We start from the raw sequence: 14,388 nt of genomic DNA, 5'->3' as shown, positions 1-14,388 counted from the left end.
ACAACTAACACGTTCATGACTTTAAGCAACCCAGTGCAGCTGAGGTTTCTCACGCTTTATTTCTACTGCGCTGAACATGTTGTCTACTGTACACATTCTGCCAAGGAAATTGCCCTTTCACCTAAATGATAGTATCAAGTCTAGACCCTATTCATACCTTATCTTTACTCTCCTTACTTTTCCCTTATATTTCAGGGAACTGGGGAGGGATTTGTTCACGACACACTCTCATGCGGGATGGTAGCAACGCCAGTCTGAACACGGGCCTGATCACGCTGCAGAACTACGGCCAGTACCTCCCCCCCCAACACGTTCAGCTCACCCTGGCCCATGAACTGGGCCACAGCCTGGGCGCCCCTGTGAGTTCTGGACAGTATCACCCTTGGCTATCCTTAATGTTTTACCCCCATTGGAGTCCTAGCACTTTCCTTTACTTGTTATTTTACTGATATTTGGTGTTATTTTACTGATACATGTCATTTCATCACATTACCTTTTTTGTTGTACCGGTCATGTTGCAGCTCTCTGCATTAATTCATTGCAGGATTTGAACCCCTGTGCCAAAGGCATTCTTATGCTTTGGAGTTCAGACAGTATGTGAAATAGCTGTTTTCACATGTTGAGCTTAAGTTTTCACATGTGAGGAGAATAATATGGTTTCATGTTTTTGCAGTTTTACATGTTAAGACTTTCAGACCTGAGAATCAGATATATGCCGTTTCACATGGTAAAAACAATTCTCTTTCACATTTGGAATTGTAGGTTCACATGTGAAAATCAATCACATGTGAAAATATAATTTGCAGGTTCACATGTAAGAAACCTCCACATGTGAAAATCTCACCTTCACATGTGGAATTGCTTTGTTAGTTTTCATGTATGAAACTGCAGATTAGATTTTTACATGTGAAATTAAAATCTGCAGTTTCCCATAAAAGAAAACTCCACATTTACGCCAATGTTTGTAAACAAAGTAAATGTATACAAACATTGTATAGCCTTAAACCATGGTTAAAACTATAATTTTTATATCATGAATGGCATCGTCTCCTTGCATCCATAGTGTAGTCTATTGATTTGAGAATGGTTGCATTTCTCCAGCCTCATCCCTCATCTCAGTGCTAGAGGCGTCACTACAGACGCCTTGGTTCGAATCCAGGTTGTATCATAACTAGCTGTGATTTTACAATGCAAGCGCAAATTAATTGTAAATGGATACCCCAAAATAAATTTCAGTGCTTTTTAAAAATGTTTATGATAGCATAATGAAATAAAACGCCTCCTTCTTTCCTGCAGTTTTCCCTATCTTTGGTTATGTTACCCTGGCCTTTCTTTGGTTATGTTACCCTGGCCTTTCTTTGGTTATGTTACCCTGGCCTTTCTTTGGTTATGTTACCCTGGCCTATCTTTGGTTATGTTACCCTGGCCTATCTTTGGTTATGTTACCCTGGCCTATCTTTGGTTATGTTACCCTGGCCTATCTTTGGTTATGTTACCCTGGCCTTTCTATGGTTATGTTACCCTGGCCTTTCTTTGGTTATGTTACCCTGGCCTTTCTTTGGTTATGTTACCCTGGCCTATCTTTGGTTATGTTACCCTGGCCTTTCTTTGGTTATAATACCCTGGCCTTTCTTTGGTTATGTTACCCTGGCCTTTCTTTGGTTATGTTACCCTGGTCTTTCTTTGGTTATGTTACCCTGGCCTTTCTTTGGTTATGTTACCCTGGCCTTTCTTTGGTTATGTTACCCTGGCCTATCTTTGGTTATGTTACCCTGGCCTATCTTTGGTTATGTTACCCTGGCCTATCTTTGGTTATGTTACCCTGGCCTATCTTTGGTTATGTTACCCTGGCCTATCTTTGGTTATGTTACCCTGGCCTATCTTTGGTTATGTTACCCTGGCCTTTCTTTGGTTATGTTACCCTGGCCTATCTTTGGTTATGTTACCCTGGCCTTTCTTTGGTTATGTTACCCTGACCTATCTTTGGTTATGTTACCCTGGCCTATCTTTGGTTATGTTACCCTGGCCTTTCTTTGGTTATGTTACCCTGGCCTTTCTTTGGTTATGTTACCATGGCCTTTCTTTGGTTATGTTACTCTGGCCTTTCTTTGGTTATGTTACCCTGGCCTTTCTTTGGTTATGTTTCCCTGGCCTTTCTTTGGTTATGTTACCCTGGCCTTTCTTTGGTTATGTTACCCTGGCCTATCTTTGGTTATGTTACCCTGGCCTATCTTTGGTTATGTTACCCTGGTCTTTCTTTGGTTATGTTACCCTGGCCTATCTTTGGTTATGTTACCCTGGCCTATCGTTGGTTATGTTACCCTGGCCTTTCTTTGGTTATGTTACCCTGGCCTTTCTTTGGTTATGTTACCCTGGCCTTTCTTTGGTTATCTTACCCTGGCCTTTCTTTGGTTATGTTACCCTGGCCTTTCTTTGGTTATGTTACCCTGGCCTTTCTTTGGTTATGTTACCCTGGCCTTTCTTTGGTTATGTTACCCTGGCCTTTCTTTGGTTATGTTACCCTGGCCTTTCTTTGGTTATGTTACCCTGGCCTTTCTTTGGTTATGTTACCCTGGCCTTTCTTTGGTTATGTTACCCTGGCCTATCTTTGGTTATGTTACCCTGGCCTATCTTTGGTTATGTTACCCTGGCCTATCTTTGATTATGTTACCCTGGCCTTTCTTTGGTTATGTTACCCTGGCCTATCTTTGATTATGTTACCCTGGCCTTTCTTTGGTTATGGTACCCTGGCCTATCTTTGGTTATGTTACCCTGGCCTATCTTTGGTTATGTTACCCTGGCCTTTCTTTGGTTATAATACCCTGGCCTTTCTTTGGTTATGTTACCCTGGCCTTTCTTTGGTTATGTTACCCTGGTCTTTCTTTGGTTATGTTACCCTGGCCTTTCTTTGGTTATGTTACCCTGGCCTTTCTTTGGTTATGTTACCCTGGCCTATCTTTGGTTATGTTACCCTGGCCTATCTTTGGTTATGTTACCCTGGCCTATCTTTGGTTATGTTACCCTGGCCTATCTTTGGTTATGTTACCCTGGCCTATCTTTGGTTATGTTACCCTGGCCTATCTTTGGTTATGTTACCCTGGCCTATCTTTGGTTATGTTACCCTGGCCTTTCTTTGGTTATGTTACCATGGCCTTTCTTTGGTTATGTTACTCTGGCCTTTCTTTGGTTATGTTACCCTGGCCTTTCTTTGGTTATGTTTCCCTGGCCTTTCTTTGGTTATGTTACCCTGGCCTTTCTTTGGTTATGTTACCCTGGCCTTTCTTTGGTTATGTTACCCTGGCCTATCTTTGGTTATGTTACCCTGGCCTTTCTTTGGTTATGTTACCCTGGCCTATCTTTGGTTATGTTACCCTGGCCTGTCTTTGGTTATGTTACCCTGGCCTTTCTTTGGTTATGTTACCCTGGCCTTTCTTTGGTTATGTTACCCTAGCCTTTCTTTGGTTATGTTACCCTGGCCTATCTTTGGTTATGTTACCCTGGCCTTTCTTTGGTTATGTTACCCTGGCCTATCTTTGGTTATGTTACCCTGGCCTATCTTTGGTTATGTTACCCTGGCCTATCTTTGGTTATGTTACCCTGGCCTATCTTTGGTTATGTTACCCTGGCCTATCTTTGGTTATGTTACCCTGGCCTATCTTTGGTTATGTTACCCTGGCCTATCTTTGGTTATGTTACCCTGGCCTTTCTTTGGTTATGTTACCATGGCCTTTCTTTGGTTATGTTACTCTGGCCTTTCTTTGGTTATGTTACCCTGGCCTTTCTTTGGTTATGTTTCCCTGGCCTTTCTTTGGTTATGTTACCCTGGCCTTTCTTTGGTTATGTTACCCTGGTCTTTCTTTGGTTATGTTACCCTGGCCTTTCTTTGGTTATGTTACCCTGGCCTATCTTTGGTTATGTTACCCTGGCCTTTCTTTGGTTATGTTACCCTGGCCTTTCTTTGGTTATGTTACCCTGGCCTTTCTTTGGTTATGTTACCCTGGCCTTTCTTTGGTTATGTTACCCTGGCCTTTCTTTGGTTATGTTACCCTGGTCTTTCTTTGGTTATGTTACCCTGGCCTTTCTTTGGTTATGTTACCCTGGCCTTTCTTTGGTTATGTTACCCTGGCCTATCTTTGGTTATGTTACCCTGGCCTATCTTTGGTTATGTTACCCTGGCCTATCTTTGGTTATGTTACCCTGGCCTATCTTTGGTTATGTTACCCTGGCCTATCTTTGGTTATGTTACCCTGGCCTATCTTTGGTTATGTTACCCTGGCCTTTCTTTGGTTATGTTACCCTGGCCTATCTTTGGTTATGTTACCCTGGCCTTTCTTTGGTTATGTTACCCTGACCTATCTTTGGTTATGTTACCCTGGCCTATCTTTGGTTATGTTACCCTGGCCTTTCTTTGGTTATGTTACCCTGGCCTTTCTTTGGTTATGTTACCATGGCCTTTCTTTGGTTATGTTACTCTGGCCTTTCTTTGGTTATGTTACCCTGGCCTTTCTTTGGTTATGTTTCCCTGGCCTTTCTTTGGTTATGTTACCCTGGCCTTTCTTTGGTTATGTTACCCTGGCCTATCTTTGGTTATGTTACCCTGGCCTATCTTTGGTTATGTTACCCTGGTCTTTCTTTGGTTATGTTACCCTGGCCTATCTTTGGTTATGTTACCCTGGCCTATCGTTGGTTATGTTACCCTGGCCTTTCTTTGGTTATGTTACCCTGGCCTTTCTTTGGTTATGTTACCCTGGCCTTTCTTTGGTTATCTTACCCTGGCCTTTCTTTGGTTATGTTACCCTGGCCTTTCTTTGGTTATGTTACCCTGGCCTTTCTTTGGTTATGTTACCCTGGCCTTTCTTTGGTTATGTTACCCTGGCCTTTCTTTGGTTATGTTACCCTGGCCTTTCTTTGGTTATGTTACCCTGGCCTTTCTTTGGTTATGTTACCCTGGCCTTTCTTTGGTTATGTTACCCTGGCCTATCTTTGGTTATGTTACCCTGGCCTATCTTTGGTTATGTTACCCTGGCCTATCTTTGATTATGTTACCCTGGCCTTTCTTTGGTTATGTTACCCTGGCCTATCTTTGATTATGTTACCCTGGCCTTTCTTTGGTTATGGTACCCTGGCCTATCTTTGGTTATGTTACCCTGGCCTATCTTTGGTTATGTTACCCTGGCCTTTCTTTGGTTATAATACCCTGGCCTTTCTTTGGTTATGTTACCCTGGCCTTTCTTTGGTTATGTTACCCTGGTCTTTCTTTGGTTATGTTACCCTGGCCTTTCTTTGGTTATGTTACCCTGGCCTTTCTTTGGTTATGTTACCCTGGCCTATCTTTGGTTATGTTACCCTGGCCTATCTTTGGTTATGTTACCCTGGCCTATCTTTGGTTATGTTACCCTGGCCTATCTTTGGTTATGTTACCCTGGCCTATCTTTGGTTATGTTACCCTGGCCTATCTTTGGTTATGTTACCCTGGCCTATCTTTGGTTATGTTACCCTGGCCTTTCTTTGGTTATGTTACCATGGCCTTTCTTTGGTTATGTTACTCTGGCCTTTCTTTGGTTATGTTACCCTGGCCTTTCTTTGGTTATGTTTCCCTGGCCTTTCTTTGGTTATGTTACCCTGGCCTTTCTTTGGTTATGTTACCCTGGCCTTTCTTTGGTTATGTTACCCTGGCCTATCTTTGGTTATGTTACCCTGGCCTTTCTTTGGTTATGTTACCCTGGCCTATCTTTGGTTATGTTACCCTGGCCTGTCTTTGGTTATGTTACCCTGGCCTTTCTTTGGTTATGTTACCCTGGCCTTTCTTTGGTTATGTTACCCTAGCCTTTCTTTGGTTATGTTACCCTGGCCTATCTTTGGTTATGTTACCCTGGCCTTTCTTTGGTTATGTTACCCTGGCCTATCTTTGGTTATGTTACCCTGGCCTATCTTTGGTTATGTTACCCTGGCCTATCTTTGGTTATGTTACCCTGGCCTATCTTTGGTTATGTTACCCTGGCCTATCTTTGGTTATGTTACCCTGGCCTATCTTTGGTTATGTTACCCTGGCCTATCTTTGGTTATGTTACCCTGGCCTTTCTTTGGTTATGTTACCATGGCCTTTCTTTGGTTATGTTACTCTGGCCTTTCTTTGGTTATGTTACCCTGGCCTTTCTTTGGTTATGTTTCCCTGGCCTTTCTTTGGTTATGTTACCCTGGCCTTTCTTTGGTTATGTTACCCTGGTCTTTCTTTGGTTATGTTACCCTGGCCTTTCTTTGGTTATGTTACCCTGGCCTATCTTTGGTTATGTTACCCTGGCCTTTCTTTGGTTATGTTACCCTGGCCTTTCTTTGGTTATGTTACCCTGGCCTTTCTTTGGTTATGTTACCCTGGCCTTTCTTTGGTTATGTTACCCTGGCCTTTCTTTGGTTATGTTACCCTGGCCTTTCTTTGGTTATGTTACCCTGGCCTTTTTTTGGTTATGTTACCCTGGCCTATCTTTGGTTATGTTACCGTGGCCTATCTTTGATTATGTTACCCTGGCCTTTCTTTGGTTATGTTACCCTGGCCTATCTTTGGTTATGTTACCCTGGCCTATCTTTGGTTATGTTACCCTGGCCTTTCTTTGGTTATAATACCCTGGCCTTTCTTTGGTTATGTTACCCTGGCCTTTCTTTGGTTATGTTTCCCTGGCCTTTCTTTGGTTATGTTACCCTGGCCTTTCTTTGGTTATGTTACCCTGGCCTTTCTTTGGTTATGTTACCCTGGCCTTTCTTTGGTTATGTTACCCTGGCCTTTCTTTGGTTATGTTACCCTGGCCTTTCTTTGGTTATGTTACCCTGGCCTTTCTTTGGTTATGTTACCCTGGCCTATCTTTGGTTATGTTACCCTGGCCTATCTTTGGTTATGTTACCCTGGCCTATCTTTGATTATGTTACCCTGGCCTTTCTTTGGTTATGTTACCCTGGCCTATCTTTGATTATGTTACCCTGGCCTTTCTTTGGTTATGGTACCCTGGCCTATCTTTGGTTATGTTACCCTGGCCTATCTTTGGTTATGTTACCCTGGCCTTTCTTTGGTTATAATACCCTGGCCTTTCTTTGGTTATGTTACCCTGGCCTTTCTTTGGTTATGTTACCCTGGTCTTTCTTTGGTTATGTTACCCTGGCCTTTCTTTGGTTATGTTACCCTGGCCTTTCTTTGGTTATGTTACCCTGGCCTATCTTTGGTTATGTTACCCTGGCCTATCTTTGGTTATGTTACCCTGGCCTATCTTTGGTTATGTTACCCTGGCCTATCTTTGGTTATGTTACCCTGGCCTATCTTTGGTTATGTTACCCTGGCCTATCTTTGGTTATGTTACCCTGGCCTATCTTTGGTTATGTTACCCTGGCCTTTCTTTGGTTATGTTACCATGGCCTTTCTTTGGTTATGTTACTCTGGCCTTTCTTTGGTTATGTTACCCTGGCCTTTCTTTGGTTATGTTTCCCTGGCCTTTCTTTGGTTATGTTACCCTGGCCTTTCTTTGGTTATGTTACCCTGGCCTTTCTTTGGTTATGTTACCCTGGCCTATCTTTGGTTATGTTACCCTGGCCTTTCTTTGGTTATGTTACCCTGGCCTATCTTTGGTTATGTTACCCTGGCCTGTCTTTGGTTATGTTACCCTGGCCTTTCTTTGGTTATGTTACCCTGGCCTTTCTTTGGTTATGTTACCCTAGCCTTTCTTTGGTTATGTTACCCTGGCCTATCTTTGGTTATGTTACCCTGGCCTTTCTTTGGTTATGTTACCCTGGCCTATCTTTGGTTATGTTACCCTGGCCTATCTTTGGTTATGTTACCCTGGCCTATCTTTGGTTATGTTACCCTGGCCTATCTTTGGTTATGTTACCCTGGCCTATCTTTGGTTATGTTACCCTGGCCTATCTTTGGTTATGTTACCCTGGCCTATCTTTGGTTATGTTACCCTGGCCTTTCTTTGGTTATGTTACCATGGCCTTTCTTTGGTTATGTTACTCTGGCCTTTCTTTGGTTATGTTACCCTGGCCTTTCTTTGGTTATGTTTCCCTGGCCTTTCTTTGGTTATGTTACCCTGGCCTTTCTTTGGTTATGTTACCCTGGTCTTTCTTTGGTTATGTTACCCTGGCCTTTCTTTGGTTATGTTACCCTGGCCTATCTTTGGTTATGTTACCCTGGCCTTTCTTTGGTTATGTTACCCTGGCCTTTCTTTGGTTATGTTACCCTGGCCTTTCTTTGGTTATGTTACCCTGGCCTTTCTTTGGTTATGTTACCCTGGCCTTTCTTTGGTTATGTTACCCTGGCCTTTCTTTGGTTATGTTACCCTGGCCTTTTTTGGTTATGTTACCCTGGCCTATCTTTGGTTATGTTACCCTGGCCTATCTTTGATTATGTTACCCTGGCCTTTCTTTGGTTATGTTACCCTGGCCTATCTTTGGTTATGTTACCCTGGCCTATCTTTGGTTATGTTACCCTGGCCTTTCTTTGGTTATAATACCCTGGCCTTTCTTTGGTTATGTTACCCTGGCCTTTCTTTGGTTATGTTTCCCTGGCCTTTCTTTGGTTATGTTACCCTGGCCTTTCTTTGGTTATGTTACCCTGGCCTTTCTTTGGTTATGTTACCCTGGCCTATCTTTGGTTATGTTACCCTGGTCTTTCTTTGGTTATGTTACCCTGGCCTATCTTTGGTTATGTTACCCTGGCCTATCTTTGGTTATGTTACCCTAGCCTTTCTTTGGTTATGTTACCCTGGCCTATCTTTGGTTATGTTACCCTGGCCTTTCTTTGGTTATGTTACCCTGGCCTATCTTTGGTTATGTTACCCTGGCCTATCTTTGGTTATGTTACCCTGGCCTATCTTTGGTTATGTTACCCTGGCCTATCTTTGGTTATGTTACCCTGGCCTATCTTTGGTTATGTTACCCTGGCCTATCTTTGGTTATGTTACCCTGGCCTATCTTTGGTTATGTTACCCTGGCCTTTCTTTGGTTATGTTACCATGGCCTTTCTTTGGTTATGTTACTCTGGCCTTTCTTTGGTTATGTTACCCTGGCCTTTCTTTGGTTATGTTTCCCTGGCCTTTCTTTGGTTATGTTACCCTGGCCTTTCTTTGGTTATGTTACCCTGGTCTTTCTTTGGTTATGTTACCCTGGCCTTTCTTTGGTTATGTTACCCTGGCCTATCTTTGGTTATGTTACCCTGGCCTTTCTTTGGTTATGTTACCCTGGCCTTTCTTTGGTTATGTTACCCTGGCCTTTCTTTGGTTATGTTACCCTGGCCTTTCTTTGGTTATGTTACCCTGGCCTTTCTTTGGTTATGTTACCCTGGCCTTTCTTTGGTTATGTTACCCTGGCCTTTTTTTGGTTATGTTACCCTGGCCTATCTTTGGTTATGTTACCCTGGCCTATCTTTGATTATGTTACCCTGGCCTTTCTTTGGTTATGTTACCCTGGCCTATCTTTGGTTATGTTACCCTGGCCTATCTTTGGTTATGTTACCCTGGCCTTTCTTTGGTTATAATACCCTGGCCTTTCTTTGGTTATGTTACCCTGGCCTTTCTTTGGTTATGTTTCCCTGGCCTTTCTTTGGTTATGTTACCCTGGCCTTTCTTTGGTTATGTTACCCTGGCCTTTCTTTGGTTATGTTACCCTGGCCTATCTTTGGTTATGTTACCCTGGTCTTTCTTTGGTTATGTTACCCTGGCCTATCTTTGGTTATGTTACCCTGGCCTATCTTTGGTTATGTTACCCTGGCCTTTCTTTGGTTATGTTACCCTGGCCTATCTTTGGTTATGTTACCCTGGCCTATCTTTGGTTATGTTACCCTGGCCTTTCTTTGGTTATGTTACCCTGGCCTATCTTTGGTTATGTTACCCTGGCCTTTCTTTGGTTATGTTACCCTGGCCTATCTTTGGTTATGTTACCCTGGCCTATCTTTGGTTATGTTACCCTGGCCTTTCTTTGGTTATGTTACCCTGGCCTATCTTTGGTTATGTTACCCTGGCCTTTCTTTGGTTATGTTACCCTGGCCTTTCTTTGGTTATGTTACCCTGGCCTATCTTTGGTTATGTTACCCTGGCCTATCTTTGGTTATGTTACCCTGGCCTATCTTTGGTTATGTTACCCTGGCCTATCTTTGATTATGTTACCCTGGCCTTTCTTTGGTTATGGTACCCTGGCCTATCTTTGGTTATGTTACCCTGGCCTATCTTTGGTTATGTTACCCTGGCCTTTCTTTGGTTATAATACCCTGGCCTTTCTTTGGTTATGTTACCCTGGCCTTTCTTTGGTTATGTTACCCTGGTCTTTCTTTGGTTATGTTACCCTGGCCTTTCTTTGGTTATGTTACCCTGGCCTTTCTTTGGTTATGTTACCCTGGCCTATCTTTGGTTATGTTACCCTGGCCTATCTTTGGTTATGTTACCCTGGCCTATCTTTGGTTATGTTACCCTGGCCTATCTTTGGTTATGTTACCCTGGCCTATCTTTGGTTATGTTACCCTGGCCTATCTTTGGTTATGTTACCCTGGCCTATCTTTGGTTATGTTACCCTGGCCTTTCTTTGGTTATGTTACCATGGCCTTTCTTTGGTTATGTTACTCTGGCCTTTCTTTGGTTATGTTACCCTGGCCTTTCTTTGGTTATGTTTCCCTGGCCTTTCTTTGGTTATGTTACCCTGGCCTTTCTTTGGTTATGTTACCCTGGCCTTTCTTTGGTTATGTTACCCTGGCCTATCTTTGGTTATGTTACCCTGGCCTTTCTTTGGTTATGTTACCCTGGCCTATCTTTGGTTATGTTACCCTGGCCTATCTTTGGTTATGTTACCCTGGCCTTTCTTTGGTTATGTCACCCTGGCCTTTCTTTGGTTATGTTACCCTAGCCTTTCTTTGGTTATGTTACCCTGGCCTATCTTTGGTTATGTTACCCTGGCCTTTCTTTGGTTATGTTACCCTGGCCTATCTTTGGTTATGTTACCCTGGCCTATCTTTGGTTATGTTACCCTGGCCTATCTTTGGTTATGTTACCCTGGCCTATCTTTGGTTATGTTACCCTGGCCTATCTTTGGTTATGTTACCCTGGCCTATCTTTGGTTATGTTACCCTGGCCTATCTTTGGTTATGTTACCCTGGCCTTTCTTTGGTTATGTTACCATGGCCTTTCTTTGGTTATGTTACTCTGGCCTTTCTTTGGTTATGTTACCCTGGCCTTTCTTTGTTTATGTTTCCCTGGCCTTTCTTTGGTTATGTTACCCTGGCCTTTCTTTGGTTATGTTACCCTGGCCTTTCTTTGTTTATGTTTCCCTGGCCTTTCTTTGGTTATGTTACCCTGGCCTTTCTTTGGTTATGTTACCCTGGCCTTTCTTTGGTTATGTTACCCTGGCCTTTCTTTGGTTATGTTACCCTGGCCTTTTTTTGGTTATGTTACCCTGGCCTATCTTTGGTTATGTTACCCTGGCCTATCTTTGATTATGTTACCCTGGCCTTTCTTTGGTTATGTTACCCTGGCCTATCTTTGGTTATGTTACCCTGGCCTATCTTTGGTTATGTTACCCTGGCCTTTCTTTGGTTATAATACCCTGGCCTTTCTTTGGTTATGTTACCCTGGCCTTTCTTTGGTTATGTTACCCTGGCCATTCTTTGGTTATGTTACCCTGGCCTTTCTTTGGTTATGTTACCCTGGCCTTTCTTTGGTTATGTTACCCTGGCCTATCTTTGGTTATGTTACCCTGGCCTTTCTTTGGTTATGTTACCCTGGCCTATCTTTGGTTATGTTACCCTGGCCTATCTTTGGTTATGTTACCCTGGCCTATCTTTGGTTATGTTACCCTGGCCTATCTTTGGTTATGTTACCCTGGCCTATCTTTGGTTATGTTACCCTGGCCTTTCTTTGGTTATGTTACCCTGGCCTATCTTTGGTTATGTTACCCTGGCCTTTCTTTGGTTATGTTACCCTGGCCTATCTTTGGTTATGTTACCCTGGCCTATCTTTGGTTATGTTACCCTGGCCTTTCTTTGGTTATGTTACCCTGGCCTTTCTTTGGTTATGTTAACATGGCCTATCTTTGGTTATGTTACCCTGGCCTATCTTTGGTTATGTTACCCTGGCCTATCTTTGGTTATGTTACCCTGGCCTATCTTTGGTTATGTTACCCTGGCCTATCTTTGGTTATGTTACCCTGGCCTATCTTTGGTTATGTTACCCTGGCCTATCTTTGGTTATGTTACCCTGGCCTTTCTTTGGTTATGTTACCATGGCCTTTCTTTGGTTATGTTACTCTGGCCTTTCTTTGGTTATGTTACCCTGGCCTTTCTTTGGTTATGTTTCCCTGGCCTTTCTTTGGTTATGTTACCCTGGCCTTTCTTTGGTTATGTTACCCTGGCCTTTCTTTGGTTATGTTACCCTGGCCTATCTTTGGTTATGTTACCCTGGCCTTTCTTTGGTTATGTTACCCTGGCCTTTCTTTGGTTATGTTACCCTGGCCTATCTTTGGTTATGTTACCCTGGCCTTTCTTTGGTTATGTTACCCTGGCCTTTCTTTGGTTATGTTACCCTAGCCTTTCTTTGGTTATGTTACCCTGGCCTATCTTTGGTTATGTTACCCTGGCCTTTCTTTGGTTATGTTACCCTGGCCTATCTTTGGTTATGTTACCCTGGCCTATCTTTGGTTATGTTACCCTGGCCTATCTTTGGTTATGTTACCCTGGCCTATCTTTGGTTATGTTACCCTGGCCTATCTTTGGTTATGTTACCCTGGCCTATCTTTGGTTATGTTACCCTGGCCTTTCTTTGGTTATGTTACCATGGCCTTTCTTTGGTTATGTTACTCTGGCCTTTCTTTGGTTATGTTACCCTGGCCTTTCTTTGGTTATGTTTCCCTGGCCTTTCTTTGGTTATGTTACCCTGGCCTTTCTTTGGTTATGTTACCCTGGCCTTTCTTTGGTTATGTTACCATGGCCTTTCTTTGGTTATGTTACTCTGGCCTTTCTTTGGTTATGTTACCCTGGCCTTTCTTTGGTTATGTTTCCCTGGCCTTTCTTTGGTTATGTTACCCTGGCCTTTCTTTGGTTATGTTACCCTGGCCTATCTTTGGTTATGTTACCCTGGCCTATCTTTGGTTATGTTACCCTGGCCTTTATTTGGTTATGTTACCCTGGCCTATCTTTGGTTATGTTACCCTGGCCTATCTTTGGTTATGTTACCCTGGCATTTCTTTGGTTATGTTACCCTGGCCTTTCTTTGGTTATGTTACCCTGGCCTTTCTTTGGTTATGTTACCCTGGCCTTTCTTTGGTTATGTTACCCTGGCCTTTCTTTGGTTATGTTACCCTGGCCTTTCTTTGGTTATGTTTCCCTTGCCTTTCTTTGGTTATGTTACCCTGGCCTTTCTTTGGTTATGTTACCCTGGCCTATCTTTGGTTATGTTACCCTGGCCTATCTTTGATTATGTTACCCTGGCCTTTCTTTGGTTATGTTACCCTGGCCTTTCTTTGGTTATGTTACCCTGGCCTATCTTTGGTTATGTTACCCTGGCCTTTCTTTGGTTATAATACCCTGGCCTTTCTTTGGTTATGTTACCCTGGCCTTTCTTTGGTTATGTTACCCTGGTCTTTCTTTGGTTATGTTACCCTGGCCTTTCTTTGGTTATGTTACCCTGGCCTTTCTTTGGTTATGTTACCCTGGCCTATCTTTGGTTATGTTACCCTGGCCTATCTTTGGTTATGTTACCCTGGCCTATCTTTGGTTATGTTACCCTGGCCTATCTTTGGTTATGTTACCCTGGCCTATCTTTGGTTATGTTACCCTGGCCTTTCTTTGGTTATGTTACCCTGGCCTATCTTTGGTTATGTTACCCTGGCCTTTCTTTGGTTATGTTACCCTGACCTATCTTTGGTTATGTTACCCTGGCCTATCTTTGGTTATGTTACCCTGGCCTTTCTTTGGTTATGTTACCCTGGCCTTTCTTTGGTTATGTTACCATGGCCTTTCTTTGGTTATGTTACTCTGGCCTTTCTTTGGTTATGTTACCCTGGCCTTTCTTTGGTTATGTTTCCCTGGCCTTTCTTTGGTTATGTTACCCTGGCCTTTCTTTGGTTATGTTACCCTGGCCTATCTTTGGTTATGTTACCCTGGCCTATCTTTGGTTATGTTACCCTGGTCTTTCTTTGGTTATGTTACCCTGGCCTATCTTTGGTTATGTTACCCTGGCCTATCTTTGGTTATGTTACCCTGGCCTTTCTTTGGTTATGTTACCCTGGCCTTTCTTTGGTTATGTTACCCTGGCCTTTCTTTGGTTATCTTACCCTGGCCTTTCTTTGGTTATGTTACCCTGGCCTTTCTTTGGTTATGTTACCCTGGCCTTTCTTTGGTTATGTTACCCTGGCCTTTCTTTGGTT

At 43.0% G+C, this 14,388-nt stretch overlaps 1 protein-coding gene across 1 annotated transcript in view; it reads left to right on the top strand.

Annotated features, from left to right (window-relative positions):
• si:ch1073-396h14.1 (disintegrin and metalloproteinase domain-containing protein 10) overlaps positions 1 to 14,388 on the top strand; it is an 88,880-nt gene that overhangs the window by 48,505 nt on the left and 25,987 nt on the right. The window contains exon 9 of the mRNA XM_064952262.1: positions 196 to 359. Coding sequence (XP_064808334.1) covers positions 196 to 359 — 164 coding nt within the window. The remainder of the gene's footprint in view (positions 1 to 195; positions 360 to 14,388) is intronic.

The sequence above is a fragment of the Oncorhynchus masou genome, chromosome 31 (assembly GCF_036934945.1).
Source record: "Oncorhynchus masou masou isolate Uvic2021 chromosome 31, UVic_Omas_1.1, whole genome shotgun sequence".
NCBI lineage: Eukaryota > Metazoa > Chordata > Actinopteri > Salmoniformes > Salmonidae > Oncorhynchus > Oncorhynchus masou.
Note: the sequence above shows the minus strand (reverse complement) of the source record. Positions and strands in the feature narration are given on the sequence as shown.